This window comes from Pseudorca crassidens, chromosome 3, assembly GCF_039906515.1.
Source record: "Pseudorca crassidens isolate mPseCra1 chromosome 3, mPseCra1.hap1, whole genome shotgun sequence".
Taxonomy (NCBI): domain Eukaryota; kingdom Metazoa; phylum Chordata; class Mammalia; order Artiodactyla; family Delphinidae; genus Pseudorca; species Pseudorca crassidens.
Genome location: NC_090298.1, coordinates 75,814,972 through 75,836,429, shown reverse-complemented (window position 1 = coordinate 75,836,429; position 21,458 = coordinate 75,814,972). Strand labels below are relative to the sequence as shown.

The following is a 21,458-nucleotide window of genomic DNA, read 5'->3' as shown; positions in this document are numbered from 1 at the left end:
TATCATATGGTATCACTTATATGTGGAATCTAAAACAAAAAATGACACAAATTAACTTATTTACAAAACAGAAATAGACTCACAGACTTAGAGAATGAACTTATGGTTACTGGGGGGAAGGGTGGGGGGGAGGGATAGATTGGGAGTTTGGGGTTGACATGTATACACTGCTATATTTAATACAGGTAACCAACAAGGACCTACTGTATAGCGTAGGGAATTCTGCTCAATATTCTGTAATAACCTAAATGGGAAAATAATTTGAAAAAGAATAGATACATGTATATGTATAACTGAATCACTTTGCTGTATACCTGAAACTAACACAACATTATTAATCAACTATACTCCAATATAAAATTTAAAAAATTTAAATTAATTAAAGTTGCTATGAGGGCTAAATGAATTACTATATGCAAAGTCCTTAGAACAGTGCCTGGCACATTGAAATTGCTAAGTAAGCATTAGCTGTCATAATTATATGCTCCAAACCCCCCCAGTGCCAGTACATAGTAGGCATTCAGTAAATAATTTCATTCATTCAGTAATGAAAGAACGTTGGATACTATGTGAATATGAATACATAGGCAGTGACTCAATGAAGAATAATGGCACCATTAACCATGTAGAGCTCTCATTTTCTCCTAGGTTCTAGAACAGTTTTAAACTTTCTAAATTTTTAGCCAATTTTAAATAAAATATGAGGCAGGTCTATATTTCAAATCCTTTTCTAAACATGATGATGCTATTAATTTGAATGAGAGGTTGCAAACAGGCATTTCAGCTGATAGAGCTCACGTTTATAAATAGTGCTTTCAATCAGATTGTTATCCCCAGAAGTGGTTATGCAGTGGTTAGTTAGCCTTGTGCCAGTCTGCTTGCCAAATCAACCTGTGATGCCTGGGCTGTCATCAGCTTTACATGGCTAGTATAAATGCATTCAATTTTTAGAAGTTTTAGAGTTGCAAATATGTAATCCTTTTCTTCTTGATGAAAATAAGACTTTTTAAACAATCATTTTTGGAGCAAGAATAACATTTCTTGGCATAACTTATGTAACTTTTAACATAGCAGTTTAGTAAATGGGATAGACACCAAGTGTCTATAGAACACAGTCCATGAAAACTTCCAAGTACATCAAATTTAGCTAGAAAAGAAAAAGACTTTTTTATTCATTAAATTGTACATTACTCTGAGAAAAATACATTGTTGAGAAAAAAAGAGCAATATGGTTCTCACGATATACAGCAGTCTTGACACTTCTCCTAGCAAAAGGCATTTCTTCTGTATCAGCAGTGAGTGCTAGCCAAATAGCATGACCTTGGACTTCTATCTAAACTCTTAGAATTTTTAAAAATCCACTGGAGAAAAAAGTCTCTATGGAAATATGGGTAATTTACTGGTAACGGAAAAGTTCAGCTTCCATTACTACTGATGGCTATGCTTCCATTTATGTTTTCCCTAAGCCATAAGTATTTAAAATGTTATGGTTAGCATTCTTACTTGTCCCATTGGTTGGTATATAACTCTCCCACTTAAATACATAGAAAAAATCATATTAATTAAATTGCGTTGCAGATAGTCTCTGTAGACTATAAGTTCAAATTAAGGGTTTTGCTGCTTGTTCCTGAGCTTGGAACGATTCATTTTACTGTATTAGTAGTAGCAAAAGAAATCAACTACCTTATAAAAGAACATCCATTTGAATTCTTGCAGAAATAGCTAGATAAACTGCATATATAGCTAGTTATCATAAACATATAACAAATTCTTGGCTAAAGCAAGCAACCAACCTGCTAATTCATGATGGCAAGTTTTGATATTTAATTATATTGAGTATGGATTTCAGATGTGTGTATTTATATATATATATATTTAATATATATTTCACTATTCATTTATTCTATTTATTTCTATATATTTCTATACATTAAATATAGATAGCATTGGGTTTCAGGGGTTCTAAGTGGTATATTAACAAACTGTGATGTATTTTCATAAAATAAACAGACAAACCTTATTTTCTGGATATTGAAGTGTTAAATTGAGGCAAAGTAATTTGACAGGAGTTGGAATAACTCACTTTATTTTAAGAAATGCTTATGTTTTGTAACTTCCAAAGGCCAGGATGTGATTTCCATTTACTGTATTCTATAAACACTGAACATCCTTTACAGTTCACAAAAACCTCTATAATATTCAAAATAAAATCTCTATTCTAAGTTTGAAAATAAAACAGTACAAATAAATGATATTCTTAAGCGTTTTTGATCTTTTTGTTTGAATGAGTTACCTTAATGCTTTCTTTTTTCCTACTGAATTCTCCCCAAACTAGTATACCTTAATTAGCTTGAGGGAATAACTAACTTAATTTAGAAATAAGTTTGCAAAGCTCTCTCTGATCCCTTATCAAAGTGAGATTTTTTGTCATCCTCTCATTCCCTAATGCTCCTACTGAAAATGGTATAAGGCCTCGTAGCTCCCATGTATGATTCCTATTATTTAACTACTTTAGAGATTCAATACAAAGTTCAGAGAAAAACAAAACTTTTAAAGTATTAAAAATTACTATCTAGGGGCTTCCCTGGTGGCGCAGTGCTTGAGAGTCCTCCTGCCGATGCAGGGGACACGGGTTCGTGCTCCGGTCTGGGAAGATCCCACATGCCGCGGAGCGGCTAGGCCTGTGAGCCATGGCCGCTGAGCCTGCGCGTCTGGAGCCTGTGATCCACAACGGGAGAGGCCACAACAGTGAGAGGCCCGCGTACCGCAAAAAAAAAAAAAAAATTACTACATAGAAGGAAATTCTAAACTATTCTTTTTGGAGAAGATGAAACTAAGCAATAAATCAATTGTCTATGTTACATGAAAAGAATAACAATTTCTCCATTTTCACCAAATGTATGATAAGGAAGATGAACTGAAACTATATACATTTCTTAAAACTTCGGTTCTAAAACATTAGGTAAATGTGGTTGTGGATTTGCCTCGTCTGGAGAACATATCAGAAAGTAGGGAGGTCTCAGGACTTCCCTGGTTGTGCAGTGGTTAATAATCCGCCTGCCAATGAGGAGATACGGGTTCAATCCCTGGTCCGGGAAGATTCCACATGCCGCAGAGCAACTAAGCCCGTGTGCCACAACTACTGAGCCTGCACTCTAAAGCCCGCGAGCCACAACTAGTGAGGCTGCGTGCCACAACTACTGAGCCTGCGTGCCACAACTACTGAAGCCCGCATGCCTAGGGCCCGTGCTCCGCAACAAGAGAAGCCACCACAGTGAGAAGACCACATGCCACAATGAAGAGTAGACCCCGCTCGAGGCAACTACAGGAAGTCTGCGCACAGCAACAAAGACCCAACACAACCAAAAATAAATAAATAATTTTAAAAAAAAAAGTAGGTAGGTCTCATCTATCAAGTATAATATTATAAAGACCTGTCTCCAAAGTTAAGAGACTCTAATTCTGTGGTTTATGTGGATAAAAAGAGCTACTAAAAAATGGTGCCATTTATATTCATGGTGATTACATTCAAAGCTGATTTTCTGGTTTATAATAGATTTCCCATAGTTATTCATGAATCACAATATTCATGAAGTTTTTCTCAAATTTAGGATAGCATTTTATCTGTCCCCTCCCTAAAGTTTGTCCTTTGGGATTAAGTGCTGTTCAGAATCACCTTTCTACAGAAACGTCTTTAAAGAAGGACATCAAATTCTATAGTTTCCAATTTTACCATAGGATTTGATAATGACCTTTAAAAAGTGAGGAGGCATTCTGTCATTAATGTTGCTACCCTTCCAGTGAATGAGGAAGGACATGAGTTATTCCCCAAGACTACCACAGATTGCTTCATGAGTGAAGGAAGAAATGCCTGAATTATGCCTTTCCCACAAACAATTGCTAAGATAAAGCCTAAGGAAATGGCACCAGTGCCTTATATTTTCACTGACATTTCATACCTAAACTGAAATATTCTTCAAAATCTTTATGGGATTTTGAATATGGATTTAGAATAATTAGTCAAGCCCATATGACGACCTCTTTTGGTCTGAATAAGCTCCCTGAAGAGAAGACCATATCCAGCTCAACTCACCTCTACATTACCTAGCCCAGTGTTTTGAGGTTAGCAGGTACTCAGTAAATGTTTGCTGGATGAATGGGCAAATTAATTATACACAGTAAAACTGTTCTAAAATGTGGCTCATTGTGATAAATACCAAATAAACTACAAACCAAAGCAGATCTCTCATAACATAAGCTATACATGTACTAAAAGTCCAACATAGTAACTTAGAAGGTCCTCTAATTTCAGTCTTTTATGTAGAGGTGCACTACAGTTAATTTCCTACCATTACCATTCATTGAGACAGAGTTTCCCAGAGTTTTGCTAATTGGGCCAGTCTTCTATTTCTTCTATATCTACAGCAGCATATCCTAAGAACTGGTATGGAGATGATTAGTAAATGAATGAACTTGCAAGAAGTTGTTGTCTTTTGGTATGATCACTGAGTTTAAGACCTTAAGAATCAACTAATGATGTAGAAACAAAGGATGAGGAGACTAATTTTAAGGCTCTTAGAGTCCTCATATTTATGATTCATACAAATAACAATTTAACGATACCTATTCTAGATACCAACTACTACCTGTTGTGACACTAGAGGTTAAAGATTATTATTTCTTCAATCCAGCTAAGAATAACATAGGAACATCTAAGCTTCTAACACATAGCAATCAACAGATATTTTGTGAGTGCTTAAAGTGTACATAGTGTACAAAGCACTATGTTGTTTGCTATTTGAAATATCTTCTTTGAAAAAAAAATTGTAGTAAAAGTTATACTTAAAAGTCTTCCTCAAGGAACTGAAAATATAGATGAAACCATACTACACATGGGGACTTCCCTGGTGGTCCAGTGGCTAAGACTCCATGCTCCCAATGCAGGGGGCCCAGGTTCGATCCCTGGTCAGGAAACTAGGTCCCACATGCTGCAACTAAGAGTTTGCATGCCACAACTAAGGATCCCACATGCCACAACTAAAGATCCTGCAAGCTGCAACTAAGACCCGGCGCAGCCAAATAAATAAACAAATAAATATTAAAGAAAAATACTACATGTGAAAAAAAAAAGCAATGTAATCACTCAAGAAAGTAATAGAAGTAACAAAGCAATATATGGTTAATTTACCAAAATAGTGCTAATATTAGGTACTATAGGACTCAAAGGAGGACAATCACATCAGGGTTAGGTAGTTGGGAAGGACTTTATGAAAGATGTGAGATATGGACTGAGTCTGAAGAATGAGCAGGTTTGGGATATATGGAAAGGCGTTTCAAATGAATGGAATAGCAAAAGTAGACATGCAAATGTGGGAAAACATAAGTCCAAAGGCAATATGGAGAATCATCTTCTCCCTGAGGAGAGATGGTGGCAGCTAAACAGAACTACTGCCGAGGTAGAACACTAAGACTTAATAAACTCTTTGGGCAGGGCAGTCATTGAAGGTTTGGTGTAGCAGTGGTATGAGGCTTGAGCTCTGAATATCTGGGGAATACTGCACTGTTCAGGCAGTAAAATCATGAGCACCTATGATTCTGCACCCATTTCCAATGTGTGGAGGGTTTTTTTTTCCATATCACCAGGTAATTCTCTGCCACCAGCTGGGTGTCTCATAATTCAACACAGTTCTGGGACTACCTGGAGATGACATCAGATCCCATAGATTAAGGGCTTCTTCCTGCAGGATTACCCTCTGCCTCCGAACTTCAGATGCCAATTGCAAGTCCAGGTTGTCACCTAGGCTTCTGACAGACCTGGCTACAGATTGGAAGTTCCACTGACCCCCTCCTTGGGTTCCATTAATTTGATAGAGCAGCTTACAGAACTCAGAGAAATTTTTTACTTACTAGATTACTGGTTTATTTTAAAAGGATATAACTCAGGAACAGCCAGATGGAAGAGATACCTAGAGCAAGGCATGGGGAAAGGAAGTGGAGCTTCCATGCTCTCTCTCCCAGCATGCCACTCTCCACAAATCTCCATGTGTTTACCAACTTGGAATCTCTCTGAACCCTCTCCTTTTAGATTTTTATGGAGGCTTCATTACACAGGCATAATTGACTAAATCACTGGTCATCGGTGATAGAATTTAATCTCCAGCCCCTCTCCCCGGAGGTGGAGGGTGGGACTAAAAATTCCAGCTCTCTAATCATGTGGTTGGTTCCACTGGTAACCAGCCTCCAACCCTAGGTGCTTCCATTAACATAACAAAAGACACCTTTATAGCTCTCCGCACAGTAAATTCCAAGGGTTTTAGGACCTCTGTGCCAGAAATTGGCAAGAAGATTAAAATTTATTTCTTATTACAAATCACACTATCACAGCACCCGAACTGTGGACTGATTGCAGAGGGAGGAATGTGAGAATGACTGCAGAGTAAGTTGTCCCTTAACTGGAGACTGACAGTGCAGACAAGATTGGAAGTAGAGGCGTAAATTACTTTGTGAACTTCAGACCCTGTGTTATTGAGTGTGGGGGGCTAATGGTCAGTTTGAATAAGCGAAAAATATATATATGAAAAAATATATGAATGATGAATATAATTGGAATGGGAGTGAAAATAACATCAAGAAGTTGAATTTAGAGAGCTTGGGACGAAAATGAATTTTAAAGATACTGAATTACTGTTTGGGAGACATGAATTACAGATGTAGAGACAACATCTGAATATGTGGGGTTAGATGTGGGGCTTTCCAAGAGAGAAGAGAAAATAGTCTAGGACTGAATCCTGAAGAAAACCCACATTTATAGGACAGCAGGAAGAAGAGAACAGAGACATAATTTTCCCCTCTGATTTGAACCTCCCTTTGAAGCCAGTCTGCACTGTGCTGTACAGAGGAGAAGGACAAAAAGGGTTGTTTGAGAAGAATAAAGTCCAATATGACTTCACTTTTCACTCCTCAGATACCAACTAGTAGGACAATTTGAAATCATTAATTTGGCCAGATGGTTAATGTTGTTTAACAGTGAAATTAACTAATAAATAATATAAAGCACTTTGTAAATATGAAGTACTACATAAATGTTTAATAACATTAAATCAGGAGGCTTATTTCTAGTTACATTTTTATATCCAAGTGTTTTATTGGTGTTTCAGGAGAAATGCCAATAATATGATCGAATGCCATCATTATAGACTGTACTTGAAAAATACAACAAAGGGATTACAGGAGAACAAAAACAGCCCTGGCCATGCTAGGCTGAACAGAGTGAACTGGCAAGAAATGTCTCCCTTGTGAAAAACAAGAGGCAACAACAACATGATCATAGAAATGTATAACTGAACACTGAGTAAAACCACTGTAATATGTAGCAACTTCATCTTACCCACATGTTTATAAAAACAGGGAATTTATCAGATAAAACGATGTGAAGGGCACAGGGTAGGAGAAGGAACATCAAGGTAGGAGCTGTGGGGAAGCCACTTGATACAAGTAGAGTCTCATAAAATAATAGCAACATTTTATGAATTCATAGCTCACCTACTATTTACAATAATGCATTAAGATGTATACCATGAGAGGGTGGGAGGGGATATGGGGATATATGTATACATATAGCTGATTCACTTTGTTATACAACAGAAACTAACACAACACTGTAAAGCAATTATACTCCAATAAAGATGTTTAAAAGTTGCTAAAAATAGCATCCCCTATTTTGCATATGAGACAGCTAAGGCACAGAGAGGTTAAGAAACTTGCCCAATATCACACAGTCAGTAAAAGGCAGAATCAGGATTCAAACCTAGACAGTGTGGCTACAGTGTCTGCTGGGAGGAATCTAGGAAAGGTTTTATTTCCCTGATAAAATGAGTCAGGTGCAGCTCTAGCCCCTTCCTCCTTTTTCCTGCCTGAAAACAAGGACATGATGCTGAAGCTACAACAGTCATCTTGGAACCATGAGGTAAAGGACAAGAAAACACAGAGGCACCAGCCCTGCTGCTGTCAAGCTACATAACCCATGCCAGTAGTCACGCACCTCTGGATTTCTTATTATGTGAGAAAAATAAACACTTGTTTGTGTAAACTACCACAGCCAGGATTTCTGTTATTTGCAACTTTAACCAATATGCCAAATGATCATGATACTACTACTAACAGTTATCACTTATTGAGTGTTTGCTATGAACTGTGCACTACTTTGTATGTTTTATGTATACTTAGTCATTTCATTCTGACAGCAACTCTATGAAGCAGGCGCTGTTATTATTCCCATTTTATTGATAAGGAAACTGAAGTACACTTCATCTGGCTTGCCCAAGGCCACACAGCTTGTAAGGGATTCAAATCCAGCACCTGACTTCAAAACCTCTACTCTTCAGCAAATAGTATTCTAAGCAGTGAAACACTAAACACTATTTCAGTTAAAATCACAAATTAAATAGGGATGCTCCAACATTATTTTGGAGATTCTAGAGCACATGTTGCTCAGCAAGGATGCTATTGACATTTCAGGAAGACAACTCTTTATTGTTTAGGTTTGCTGTATATTAAAGATGTTTACCGTCTCTGTTCGCTGGGTCCTAGAAGCACTCCCTACACTGTGTCAACCAAAAATGCTCTCCACATTTCCCCATAGGGAGGTGGTGTCACACCAGTAAAAGCCACCATTCTAGAACATTATTCAGCAACATTCTCTGTAAAAGTCCAAATAGTAGATAATTTAGGCTTAGTAGGACAGTTGGTCTCAGTCAGTGTCATTCACAATTTCTAAAATCTGACACTGTAGAGTGAAATCAGTCATAGGCAATACACACACAAATGAGCATGGCCGTGTTCCTATCAAACTATTTTGACCACATTTTACAGATGAGAACTCTGAGGCATAGAAGAGGTTAAGAAACTTGCCTGAAGTGATTCAACTAGTACGTGAGGGGTATGGATTCATCCCAAAGACAGAGTGATTCCAGAGCATGTGCTCTTAATCAGGATACTTTCGAGTTCACAGATTTTAGATGTTTTTCTCCTAGTAGAAGGCATAGTGAATGCCTCAGAGAACTTCTCACACTCCAGATTCTGGCCCTCCTCCTCTTGCCTGGTGGTGGTTGCTCTTTCCTGCAGTAAGGGTACCCCAGGACTTGCTTCTCTGACAGTAAGGACTCATGCTACCGTGGACACACTTTATGCTTAACCACTCCCCAAGCATGGCTCTCCTGGTTGGCTCTGACACACAGTTATCCACAAAGGCCCCCAAATAAAAGATTCTCCCAAACTGATCACTAGAACAGTTACTTTGCCATATATATATCTCATCTCCTAGGGCTGGCCAGGCATTGAACCCAACACTCCAACAAGGAAACCTGTGTGGAAACAGGGATCCTATTAGCAAGTTTCTATGGAAAATGCAATGCCCTTGCCTCCTTTTCACTACTCAAACAAGATCAGAACAATCTCACCCCAAATTGTTATCCTTTCCTCGTGTATGACAGGCTGTTTATTATCTAGGAATTCTGACTATAATAAAATAGGGAGCTTCTGGAAAACATTCAGTGAACAGCTGCTTATCTGTTAGAAATCCTATCCCCTTGAAGCCCTTCTAGCAGAGGGTCTTTTAGGATTATCAACACTGGTTTTAAAATCCTTTTGAGACAGCATATCATGGTTGATGGCTTAGGGGCTGGTAAAAACAGGAATGAGGAAAAGAAAAAGGAAATATATGCAGACGACTCCATGTTGTAGTGCTGGATTAAGTATGCCATGGCCATTCCTGGGGCAGTGGCATATATAAGAGAGAAAGGAAGGATTAACAATACTTGGGTTATTGTGATATTTACTTTGCAAGATTATATACAAATATAGTTCCATATCCTAACATTTTGTTCTGTATCTCCCAATCATCCAGAATTAGAAAGTCTTTAGTCTTTTTTTTTCTTTAGCAAATGCTCTATGGAACCTTGCTGACAATTTGCTGCTTTTCTTGGGTGATTTAACTTGATTACTTGAAATCTGATCTTATTTCTAGGAATAGATGGACCTGCCTTTAAGGTATATCCAATTCAGCTTGGTATTATTCTTGTGGCTAAAGTCTTCCTGGCAAATGTCTCTGCAACTTAAAGCCACTGATATGTTGATCAGTGAGGGGAAAATACTATGAAAAATATTTGCTTATTAATTGCTAATTCTAGATGTATTCATATGCATGCATATTCTGGGAAGCCATACATTTTTTAAATATAGAAATATAGAAAACTCACTTAAAACAATACTTAGAAACTTCCCCCTGGAGTAGAGCTGGTTTGACTCTACTTCCGTTCCCATTCTCCTGGCCCACTCTGCAGAAGCAGTGCCAAGGAACTATGTTGCTCAAGAGGCACTGAGTAAAAGAATAAAGAAGGACAAACACTCAGTAAATCAGTGACTGCTCATATTCAACCCTGAAAAACTGAGTGTTGACTGTAGTTTGGAAGTTACAAAAATGCTAAGATGTGATTTTTCTTTTAGGTGGGAAATGAGGAAGGATGAAAGACTACAAGAGGAAGAAAAAGCAATGCTGGAACATCTAAAACTAATATGTACCATCCAGGACTCTTCTGCCTCAGATAACACAGAGGAACAGTAATCTGCAGAAAACAGCAACAGTTTTATTTTAGGAAATAATCACATGTAATGGAGTAGGATTTTTACTCTAGTCAGAATGAACCTCTGATGGGCTGTGAAGCGTGAAACCAATGACTGAGTAATCTCTGAACTGAAAAAGAGTACAGCACGTAAAGAATAAAATGCTACATATTTTTTATTTTTAAAATAATTTCAAATGTTTTTCTTTCCTCAGTCTTTCTCTTAATATGATATAACTACTGCCATCTCGTGTTCCCTTTGAATTATTTTTTTTCTTTCAGTCTTGAAGTATCTATGGCAATAGGCAAAATGTTTGGAAATCTTTTCCCGAAGGATTTTTAAATACAACATTTGGATGTTAAGTTGGAGTCACATACCCCCCTGAGGGTCAATTGAAAATTTCAAATTAATTTTGTAGCCATAACCCAAGTCCAGGTCTTAATTGCCTCTAGTACCCACCACTTTACCAGTCTCCTTTCCCATAGCCTCTTCCTCATCCAATTTATTTTAATCAGAGCCACAAAAAGCACTCTCTTGAAGTATACCTTTAGTAATATCTATGCCTACAGTGGTTTTTCAAACATCAGATTCAAACTTCTAATCATATCCTATCAGAACCTATACCAGCAGTGCCACATTCAGCGAACTGCCTGTCATCCAAGCCACACGCTTGCCATTTTTCCCAACTAGAAACCATCTTTCTCCCAAAATCACGTTCAAAATTCACTCCAGCAATCTCGTTATCCATAGTTCCATAGTTTCTGTTACTTCTCTTATTTCCATTGCATTGATACACACACACGAACACAGGCACACACACACATGAAGGAAACAGAACGTGTACTAGTGCCTCTATGCCAAGTAGGGTTGTATTTACTATATTCTTCCCATCAGTGCCTGATATTAGATTAAAAAGACCTTGAAGGCTTTACAATATAATATGAAATCTCCCTTTATAGCAATAGTCTCCCCAGATACCTACCATAGAGTTATTCATCTAGCGGGCAGTTAATAAACACAGTTGTTTAAATGGCTGTCATTGTAAGAAGACAGCAAAGACAATTAGACTGTTGAGCAACCTATAGGACATCTGGGAGAAGCCTTACATCATGAACTATTTTAGACCATATGACATTGAACATCATTGTTTCTGATGTTCTCAGGTTATTCATGTTCCCACATTCTGTGATTTTTATAAAATATGTATAGGCTACATGATTTCCAAAGGAAAGTACTTGGACATTTTTCAAAGAGTAAAGCTTGGAGTGCAGAGGACACCTTAGAAAATCTCTTGCATTATTCTCTTACATAAAAACACATAAATGGCCATGTAGCCAGCTGCCTGCCAAATAACACATTTTACTTTTAAAGAATGTACTTTAGTTGGCCAGTATAATCATAAACCAAGTGTTTTAAGACATGGTTGAAATAATTTCTAAAAATTTTATGCAGACCATTTAAAAAATGCTAAGAATTTTTTATGAGAATTAGACTTTCCACATTCTCTTATCTATAAACAGTTACTATAACAACAAACATAAGGCAATGGTTGACTTTATTCCTTCAGCTTAGTGATGGTCTATACTAAATCTGCACAACTATATTTTATTAGAATAGACACTAAGATAGAAAGTCAAAAAATAATGAATTGATCCAAAAGCTAAATAAAATAATCTTATAAAGTTATAGGATTTCACATTTGGCTCCTTTTGTTTTCTAATATATCTAAGGATCATCTGTTAACACTATTTTTTATTGAATCTGTTCACTTCTGTATTAATCCTGGAAAGTGATTTAGTTTGTCTTGAAAAAATGTCTATATGGCTCCCTTCCAAAAGGAAAGAAGTATAGTAAGGGGAGAATGAGATAAGTTGAAAGGAGAGAAATGTAGAAAAGAGAGAAGAGTTTGCATTTGATTTCTCTTCTATGCTTGATCTATGAAATTACTGTAGCCATAAGTGCAGTAAAATTTATAATTGGGAAATTTAAATAAGTTATTGTTTTATCAGATCATTTTGACTTTACATTTGATATGTTTCTTAAAGTATGATAAAAAGTGGTACTCCAAAACAATTACTCTTTCTCACATTTTTGTATAAGTTAACAATAAGAATGAAGCCTAATATTTTATAACTATATATGCTTATTACAAAAATGTTATCTTCCTATAAAATATTATCTTCCTTCTGTGTTTTATTTAACTGTACTTTTATGTAATTTTAAAGAGGTATCTATTATTGGCCTAGCAGTGTTAAAATAGTATGAATTAATTTCTAATAAAATACATTTTATTCTTAACAACACACGTTTGAACTGTGCAGGTTCACTTATATGCAGATGTTTTACTGATATGTACTACAGTACTCCATAACATTGAATTGATTGATCTGTGGATGCAGAACCATGGGTTACACACAGGATAGGTACCCCTAACCCCTGTGTTGTTCAAGGATCAACTGTATAGATGATAATGTGTATTTCAGATATTTTACATTTGTCATGTCGATGAAAAAATGTTATAAAACTACCAACCAAGAAATAGGAAAAGTAAATCACTGTTTTGTCTATAACATCTGCTTACTCTAAATATCCTACTATGTCAGTTCACAGATTCTTGAGTCAAAGCGAGCTTCAGGTAGTTTATAATAGGAATTTCTTATAAAAAATTTGTTTTTTTAAATGATTTTAATGATTCTTGAAATATTTCATAATGTTTAAAAAACATTTTAAAAGTTGTATTTAGCCTTAAAAAAGGAAGGAAACCCTGTCAACATTGATAAACTTTGAGGGCATTATGCTAGGTGAAATAAGACAGTCACAAAAAGACAAATGCTGTATGATTCTACTTATATGAGGTATCTAAAGTAGTCAAATTCATAGAAAAAAGTAGAATAATGGCTACTCAGGACTAGAGGAAGGGGAAAAGAGGGGTTGTTTAATAGGTAGAGTTTCAGTTTTACAAGATGAAAAATGTTCTGAAGGTATGTTTTACAATAGTGTGAATATATTTAACACTACAGAACCATACACTTAAAAATGGTTAAGATGGTAGATTTTATATTATGTCTTTTTTACCACAATTAAAAAAAAAACTGGTAAAAGTGGTATCTCTACTGATGAACTTTCCTAACATGATGCCTGAAAGTTTTTAAATTTTAATGGGGAACTATGAGACCTGTATATTCAGTATCAGGTATTATTCCACACAATGATAAAAACTATCTGCTTTGCCTTTGAGAAATGTTTTCAACAGCATCATCAGTAAAGCAGTAAACTCTTGTTTCTCCAGAATTTAAAGAATCCACAACCTTGTACTGATATAACCCTTTCCCCTCAAAATATCGTAATAATTATTTGTAAGAATAAAGATCTGTATCAGTAATTACTACAGCATAACAATATTATCATAATTTGGCAGCTTGAAACAATACACATTTATCACCTCATAGTCTCTATGTCCAGTGTCTGGGCACTGCTTAGGATCTCACAAGGCTGCAATGAAGGTGTCAGCCAGGTCTGTGGTCTCATCTAAGGTTCAACTGGGTAAGGTGCCACTTCTAAGTTCACATCATTGTTGACAACATTCATTACCTTGCAGGCTATCAACTCAGGGCCTCAGTTTCTTGCCATGTGAGTCTAGCCAAAATGGCCTCTTTGTTCCTCAAAGTCAGTAAGGGACAGAGAGTCTCCTTGCAAGATCAATGTTACAATTGTATGTAACATAATCACATGCATTTAATCATGCACATTCCATCTCCTTTACCAAATTCTAGTGGTTAAAAGCAAGTCACTCATCCCATTCATACCCAGGAGGAAGGGATCACACAATAGTGTGAATGCTAGGAGGTGGGGATGATGGAAGCCACCCTGGAGTCTGTCCATCACAAGTTAGAATTTAGGCACTGAAATATCCTACATGGGGGGACCAGCAGAGAAGTGGAAGTAGGGCTGGACTAGGAATAAGAACTGGGAGTTAGTATTTTTTGTCATTTATTAAGCTGCTACTATAAGCCAGGCTCTGTGCCAGACTCTCAGTGAGTACAATTTAATCCACTCTAAGCACTTAATGAGGTCTGTGTTGGAGTCCCATTTGAGATAATAAGAGTTGTAGATATGTGAAAAAACTGACCCAAATTTTAAATAAAGATGCACAGTGAGGTTCTGGTTCAAGATGGCAATGTAGGAATAGCCTGAACTCACCTCCTCTCACAGACGCACTGAATCTGCAGCTACATATGGAACAAATTCCTCTGGAAAAAAAACCCCTAAAAACTAGCTAAGTGATAATTACACATTGAGCAAAAGAGGAAAAGCCACATCAAAGTGGGTAAGAGAGGCTGAGACACAATCTTGTCATAAACCTTGCCACTGGTGGGGTGACCCACAATCAGGAAGGGACTCAAAACCTGGAGCTTGAGGCCACATCAGACACCCCAGCATTTAAGACCTGCACCTGTGAGATGAGATCCCAAAATATCTAGCTTTGAAAACCAGCAGGGCTTGCATCCACAAGATCCACACGGCTACAGTGATCTGAGAAATGTCTATTAAAGATTCATGCGCTAGGACTCATCCTGGGCCAGAAACAGAAGCACCTGATCTCATCCAGACTTCATGTGAAAGAGGCTCATTTGTTAATCTTAAAGCATCTGCCTGAGGGACAGGCATCTAACTTAACACAAATTTAGGGGCCTGCTGGGATACTCTTAGGGACAGATGCTGATGGGCATCATTTGTTTTCTTTCCAGTGGGTGCCACCTTTCCAGTCCCCCTCTGTCTCACCCCAGCAGGCAGGTGCCATCTGCATACTCTCCCTCTGCCATGATTCAGAGTGCTAGTATCTCCTGGATGAACTTCTACAAGCATCTGGGGCCGCATCTTCTGTGGTTGCCGTCAAGGGGACACCCAATGATCTCCTGGCTTTGGCTGCCATGGGGGACTTGTGTTCCTGGGTCTCACTGGGCTGTAACAATTGAAGAGAGAGATCTCCACAGACTGCCAGGCCCATAGATAGCAGACTGAAACACATACATAGTCTTTCTAAGAAACAGGCCTATTGGCTCATCCAGGAGCTTTGGCCTGAGAGAGGCAGGCTTCTGGTTTAGCACACATCTAGGCGGCCTCTCAAGGAATGGAGGCTAGTAAATGCAATCTTTGTGCTCTCCTTCTGCATCACTCCAGCTCACTGACATCTCCCAGAAAGAAGATTATTACCCTTCTCTAGCACCCCCAATTTTTGCAGGTGCCACCAGGGGACACCTCTATATCACCTGGCTCTGGTGGTCAGCTGAGCTTACAGTCACAGGTACCACAGGACTGTAACTAATGGAGAAAAAGGTTTTATACAGCTATCACTCCCAGGGTACAAAAAGAGACAACAGGCCAAGGAGCTCGAAATTTCTGTGAAAGAGGCCTATTAGTACATCATCACAGCTGCTGCCTGAACAGCAGGCCTCTAATTAAATACACGTCTAAGGGCTGATTGTAATCCTTTCCATAGACCTAGGAGGGTGGGTGCTATCTTTGTGCTCTCCCTCTGCTGTGCTCCAGAGTGCCATTATCTTTTGGAGGAGAGCTGGTTTATACTTCTGGTATCTTTATGGCTTCCACTGAGGGGATGCCCTTTGATTGCCTAGCTACAGTGGCCAGGGGTCACCTGGTGTTCCTGGGTCCCACAGGACTGTAACAATCAAAGAGACAGTTCTTGGCAGGCTACCACCTTCAGGGCACAGATAGCAGACTGAAACACAACCTTAGTCTTTCTGTTAAAGAGGCTATATGCTTGTCCTGGAGCCTAAACCTGAGGGGCAGAGTTCAGGTTTGGCACACATCTAGAGGTGTATGGAGGCGCTCTCAGGGAAGATATGCTTGGGAACCATCTTTGTGCTCTCCCTTTGCCTCACTATTGCTCACTGGTATATCCCAGACAGGAGTCTATACACTCATCTCGAACCCTGAATATTGTGACTGCTGCCCATGGGACACTTCCAGATTATCTGATTCTGGTGGCTAGTGGGGCTTACGCTTGCAGTCCCACTGAACTGCATACACTTGCATACTTTAAAGGGTGCTACATGAGGGTCTGGCTTCTGATTAGCCTAAATCTAGGTGTGGACTGACTATCCCCCCTTTTGGGACACTGACAGGTCTTGGCACAACCTCAACTACTGTGAGCTATTAAAAATAAAATAGGCTGTTTGGACAAACACAAAGGTTTGAGAGACAACCAAGAGCCAGGCCAGGGTTGAATGATGAAGTTAATCTCCCACACTACATCACTACTTCAAAACTGGAGAGGTAGCTGTTGCAAAAAGAAAAGAATATGTTCCAAAGGAAAGAATATGAAAATACTTCAGAAAAACACCTTAATGAAATGGGGGTAACTGATTTACCCAATAATGGGTTCAAAGTCATGGTCATAAACATGCTCATTTGGACTTAGGAGAAAAATGGATAAACATAGCCAGAATTTCAACAAAGAGTTGGAAAGTACAAGAAAGTATGAAACAGTAGTCACAGACCTGAAGAGTACAATAACTGAAGTGAAAAATATACTAGAGAAATTTAAGAACAGACTAGATGAAGAAGAAAGGATCAGTGAACTCAGACACAGAGCAGTGGAACTCAACCAGTCAGAGTAGCAAAAAGTAAAAAGCTTGGAAAAAAGTGAAGACAGTTTAAGCAACTTATGGCACAACATCAAGCGTACTACCATTTGCATTATATGGGTCCCTGAAAGAGAAAGAGAAAGGGGCAGAAAACATATTTCAAGAAATAATGGCTGGGGACTTCCCTGGAGGCCAGCATTATCCTGATACTAAAATTAGACAAGGAATGTAACAAGAAAATTACAGACCAATATCTGTGATGAACATAGATGCAAAAATCCTCAACAAAATATTAGCAAACCAAATCCAATACATCATAAACCATGATCAAGTGGAACTTATTCCAGGGATACAAGGACAGTTCAATACTCACAAATCAATCAACATGATATATCACATTAACAAATTAAAGAGTACAAATCATATGATGATCTCAACAGATGATTTCATTTGATAAAATTCAACATATGTTTATGATAAAAACTCTCAACAAAGTGCATATACAGGGAACATACCTCAACATAATGCAGAACATATTTGACAAGGCCGTAGCTAACATCATACTAAATGGTAAAAAGCTGAAAGCTTTTTCTCTAAGACCAGGAACAAAGCAAAAATGCATATTCTCACCACTTTTCTTCAACATAGTATTGGAAGCCCTAGCCAGAGAAATTAGGCAAGAAAAAGAAATAAAATGCATCCAAATTAGAAAAGGAAGAAGTGAAACTGTGACTATTTGCAGATATATACTATATATAGAAAATCCTAAAGACTCCGCTAAAAAACTAGAACTCACCTCCCCCCATGAACACATTAAAAATACAATGACACGTGGAACAATTCTCACCAAAATCTAACTGGAAACTGGCAGGAAGACTCCTGTACAAACAACACTGTGAGAAAGATCCACACGTAATCAGGTAGGAAGGGTTGCAAAGAAATCAGGTAATGCCCCTGGGAAGGGACTTAGAGGAAAAGGGAAAATACATGGGCAGAGACCCACCCTGGGGAGTAAGTGGTGAGAGCCATAGATTGGGTGCCCCAGTCCTGGGTCATATACCAGGCAGATGAGCTCCCTTAGCTGGCTGGAGGACAGCAGGGACTAATAGGGCTGTGGAAGCAAGGACTCTGCTCGTGAAGGGTGCACGTGTGTTGGCCTGACACAAAGGCAGGGCAGAGAGGGCAGTTAGAGGACTTCTCTCGTGGCTGCTGGGTTTCCTGTGATTCCTTGGCACCTGCCCCAGTCTGATCCAAAGGAATGATCCAGCTCCACTTACTCCACAGTGTGGCATGGGATCTAGGGCTGCCATGGCTGGGAAGAAAACTTGACTGTGGTACACAGAGGTGATGTGGTCCTGGGGTGGAGCCTGGGTGGGACACTGGTGGCCACTGTTGGTGCTTATTCAAGCAGAGTATCAAAACCAGCACAGAATTCTGCAGCAGCTCTACTGCAGTTCACACGCTGATACACTGCTGCGAGTCCATGAGGGAACCACTTGCTCGGCAAAACAGCTCCACAACAGGGCAGGGGTGGTGCAGGCTGGGGGCAGTGATCAGCTGTGAGGGACAAAATGGACTTCCACTTGAGGTTGCATCTGAGCAAAGTGAGGGAAACAATTGCAGGCACCTGTACAGGAAGTACATCTGAGGCAGCTTAGAACTCGGTCTGGGGCCAAAAGGAACTGAGACCATGTGTGGGTCCAACCCGCTTCAGAACTCCCCATGCTGGGGAAAAGGTTCTGGTGCTGGGAGAGATGGAAGAACATACTTAAAGGGAACTGAGTCAGCCTGGGCATGACCCTAAGTACTTCCACTGCAGCAACATGGGATCAGACCCTGTCCCTGATAGGGTGGAGATAACCATTAAGCAGAGAGGAAGTCTCACTTCATTCCAGTCCTCAGCTCTAGCACCTCCATCTCTATCCCCACATCTTACTAAGGTGACAGCTGCTAAAAAACTGTTAAAACTAACAAATGAATTCAGTAAAGTTGCAGGATACCAAATCAATATACAAAAATCTGTTGCATTTCCATACACTAATAGCAAACTGTCAGAAAGAGAAAGTAAACAAACAAAAAAACAAAAAAACCATTTACAATTGCAACAAATTTAACCAAGGAGCAAAAAGACCTGTATACTGAAAACTGTAAGACATTGATGAAAGAAATTGAAGATGACAAAATAAATGGAAAGATATACCATGCTAATGGATTGAAAGAATTAACATTATTAAAATTCCATACTAAAGTCTGGACCTGCCGAAGAGACAAGCGACTTTTTCTTCCCTCTTTGTTTCCTGGTGCGTGAGGAGAGGCGATTAAGAACGCTGCTTAAAGGAGGTCCAGAGACTGTCGCGAGCCGCGGCTAACAGCGCGGACCCCAGAGACGGGCATGAGACGCTAAGGCTGCTGCTGCCGCCACCAAGAAGCCTGTGTGCGAGCACAGGTCACTATCCACACCCCTCTTCTGGGGAGCCTGTGCAGCCCGCCACTGCCAGGGTCCCGGGATTCAGGGACAACTCCCCCGGGAGAACGCACGGCGCGCCTCAGGCTGGTGCAACGTCACACTGGCCTCTGCCGCAGCAGGCTCGCCCCACACTCTGTGCCCCTCCCTCCCCCCAGCCTGAGTGAGCCAGAGCCCCCGAATCAGCGGCTCCTTTAACCCCGTCCTGTCTGAGTGAAGAACAGACACCCTCCGGGGACCTACACACAGAGGCGGGGCCAAATCCAAAGCTGAGCCCCTGGGAGCTGTGAGAACAAAGAAGAGAAAGGGAAATCTCTCCCAGCAGCCTCAGAAGCAGCGGATTAAAGCTCCACAATCAACTTGATGTACCTGCATCTGTGGAATACATGAATAGACAACGAATCATCCCAAATTAAGGAGGTGGACTTTGAGAGCAAGATTTATGATTTTTTTCCCCTTTTCCTCTTTTGGTGAGTGTGTATTTGTATGCTTCTGTGTGAGATTTTGTCTGTATAGTTTTGCTTCCACCATTTCTCTGAGGGTTCTATCCGTCCATTTTTTTTTTAATTTTTTTGCTTAATAATTACTTTTTATTTTAATGACTTTATCTTATTTTACTTTATCTTTGTTCTTTCTTTCCTCCCTTCCCTCCTTTAGACAATGAATCATCCCAAATTGAGGAGGTGGACTTTGAGAGCAAGATTTATAATTCAATCCCCTTTTCCTCTTTTTGTGAGTGTGTATGTGTATGCTTCTGTGCGAGATTTTGTCTGTATAGCTTTCCTTCCACCATTTGTCCGAGGGTTCTATACGTCTGCTTTTTTTCTCTTAATAATTATTTTTTTTATTTTAATAACTTTATTATATTTTATCTTACTTTATTTTATTTTACTTTATCTTTTCTTTCTATTTTTCCTTCCTTCCCTCCTTCCTTCCTTCCTCTTTCTTTCTTTCTTTCTTTCTTCTAATTCTTTCTTTCTACATTTTCTCCCTTTTATTCTGAGCAGTGTGGATGAAAGGCTCTTGGTGCTGCAGCCAGGAGTCAGTGCTGTGCCTCTGAGGTGGGAGAGCCAACTTCAGGACACTGGTCCACAAGAGACCTCCAAGTTCCACATAATATCAAACAGCGAAAATCTCCCAGAGATCTCCATCTCAACGCCAGCACCCAGCTTCACTCAACAACCAGCAAGCTACAGTGCTGGACACCCTATGCCAAACAACTAGCAAGACAGGAACACAACCCCACCCATTAGCAGAGAGGCTGCCTAAAATCATAATAAGTCCACAGACACCCCAAAACACACCACCAGACATGGACCTGCCCACCAGAAAGAAAAGATCCAGCCTCAACCACCAGAACACAGGCACTAGTCCCCTCCAACAGGAAGCCTACACAACCCACTGAACCAAACTTAGCCACTGGGGACAGACACCAAAAACAACCGGAACTATGAACCTGCAGCGTGCAAAAAGGAGACCCCAAACACAGTAAGATAAGCAAAATGAGAAGACAAAAAAACACACAGCAGATAAAGGAGCAAGAAAAAAACCCACCAGACCCAACAAATGAAGAGGAAATAGGCAGTCTACCTGAAAAAGAATTCAGAATAATGATAGTAAACATGATTCAAAATCTTGGAAATAGAATAGACAAAATGCAAGGAACATTTAACAAGGACCTAGAAGAACTAAAGATAAAACAAACAACAATGAACAACACAATAAATGAAATTAAAAATACTCTAATGGGATCAATAGCAGAATAC

The 21,458-nt window shown here is 39.1% G+C and overlaps 1 protein-coding gene across 1 annotated transcript in view; it reads left to right on the top strand.

The window, feature by feature from the left end:
• Window positions 1–12,921, top strand: part of KIAA0825 (KIAA0825 ortholog) — a 403,281-nt gene extending 390,360 nt beyond the window's left edge. The window contains exon 23 of the mRNA XM_067731233.1: window positions 10,504–12,921. Within this exon, the coding sequence (XP_067587334.1) occupies window positions 10,504–10,524 (21 nt within the window). The 3' untranslated portion in view covers window positions 10,525–12,921. The remainder of the gene's footprint in view (window positions 1–10,503) is intronic.
• Window positions 12,922–21,458: the final 8,537 nt, after the last annotated feature.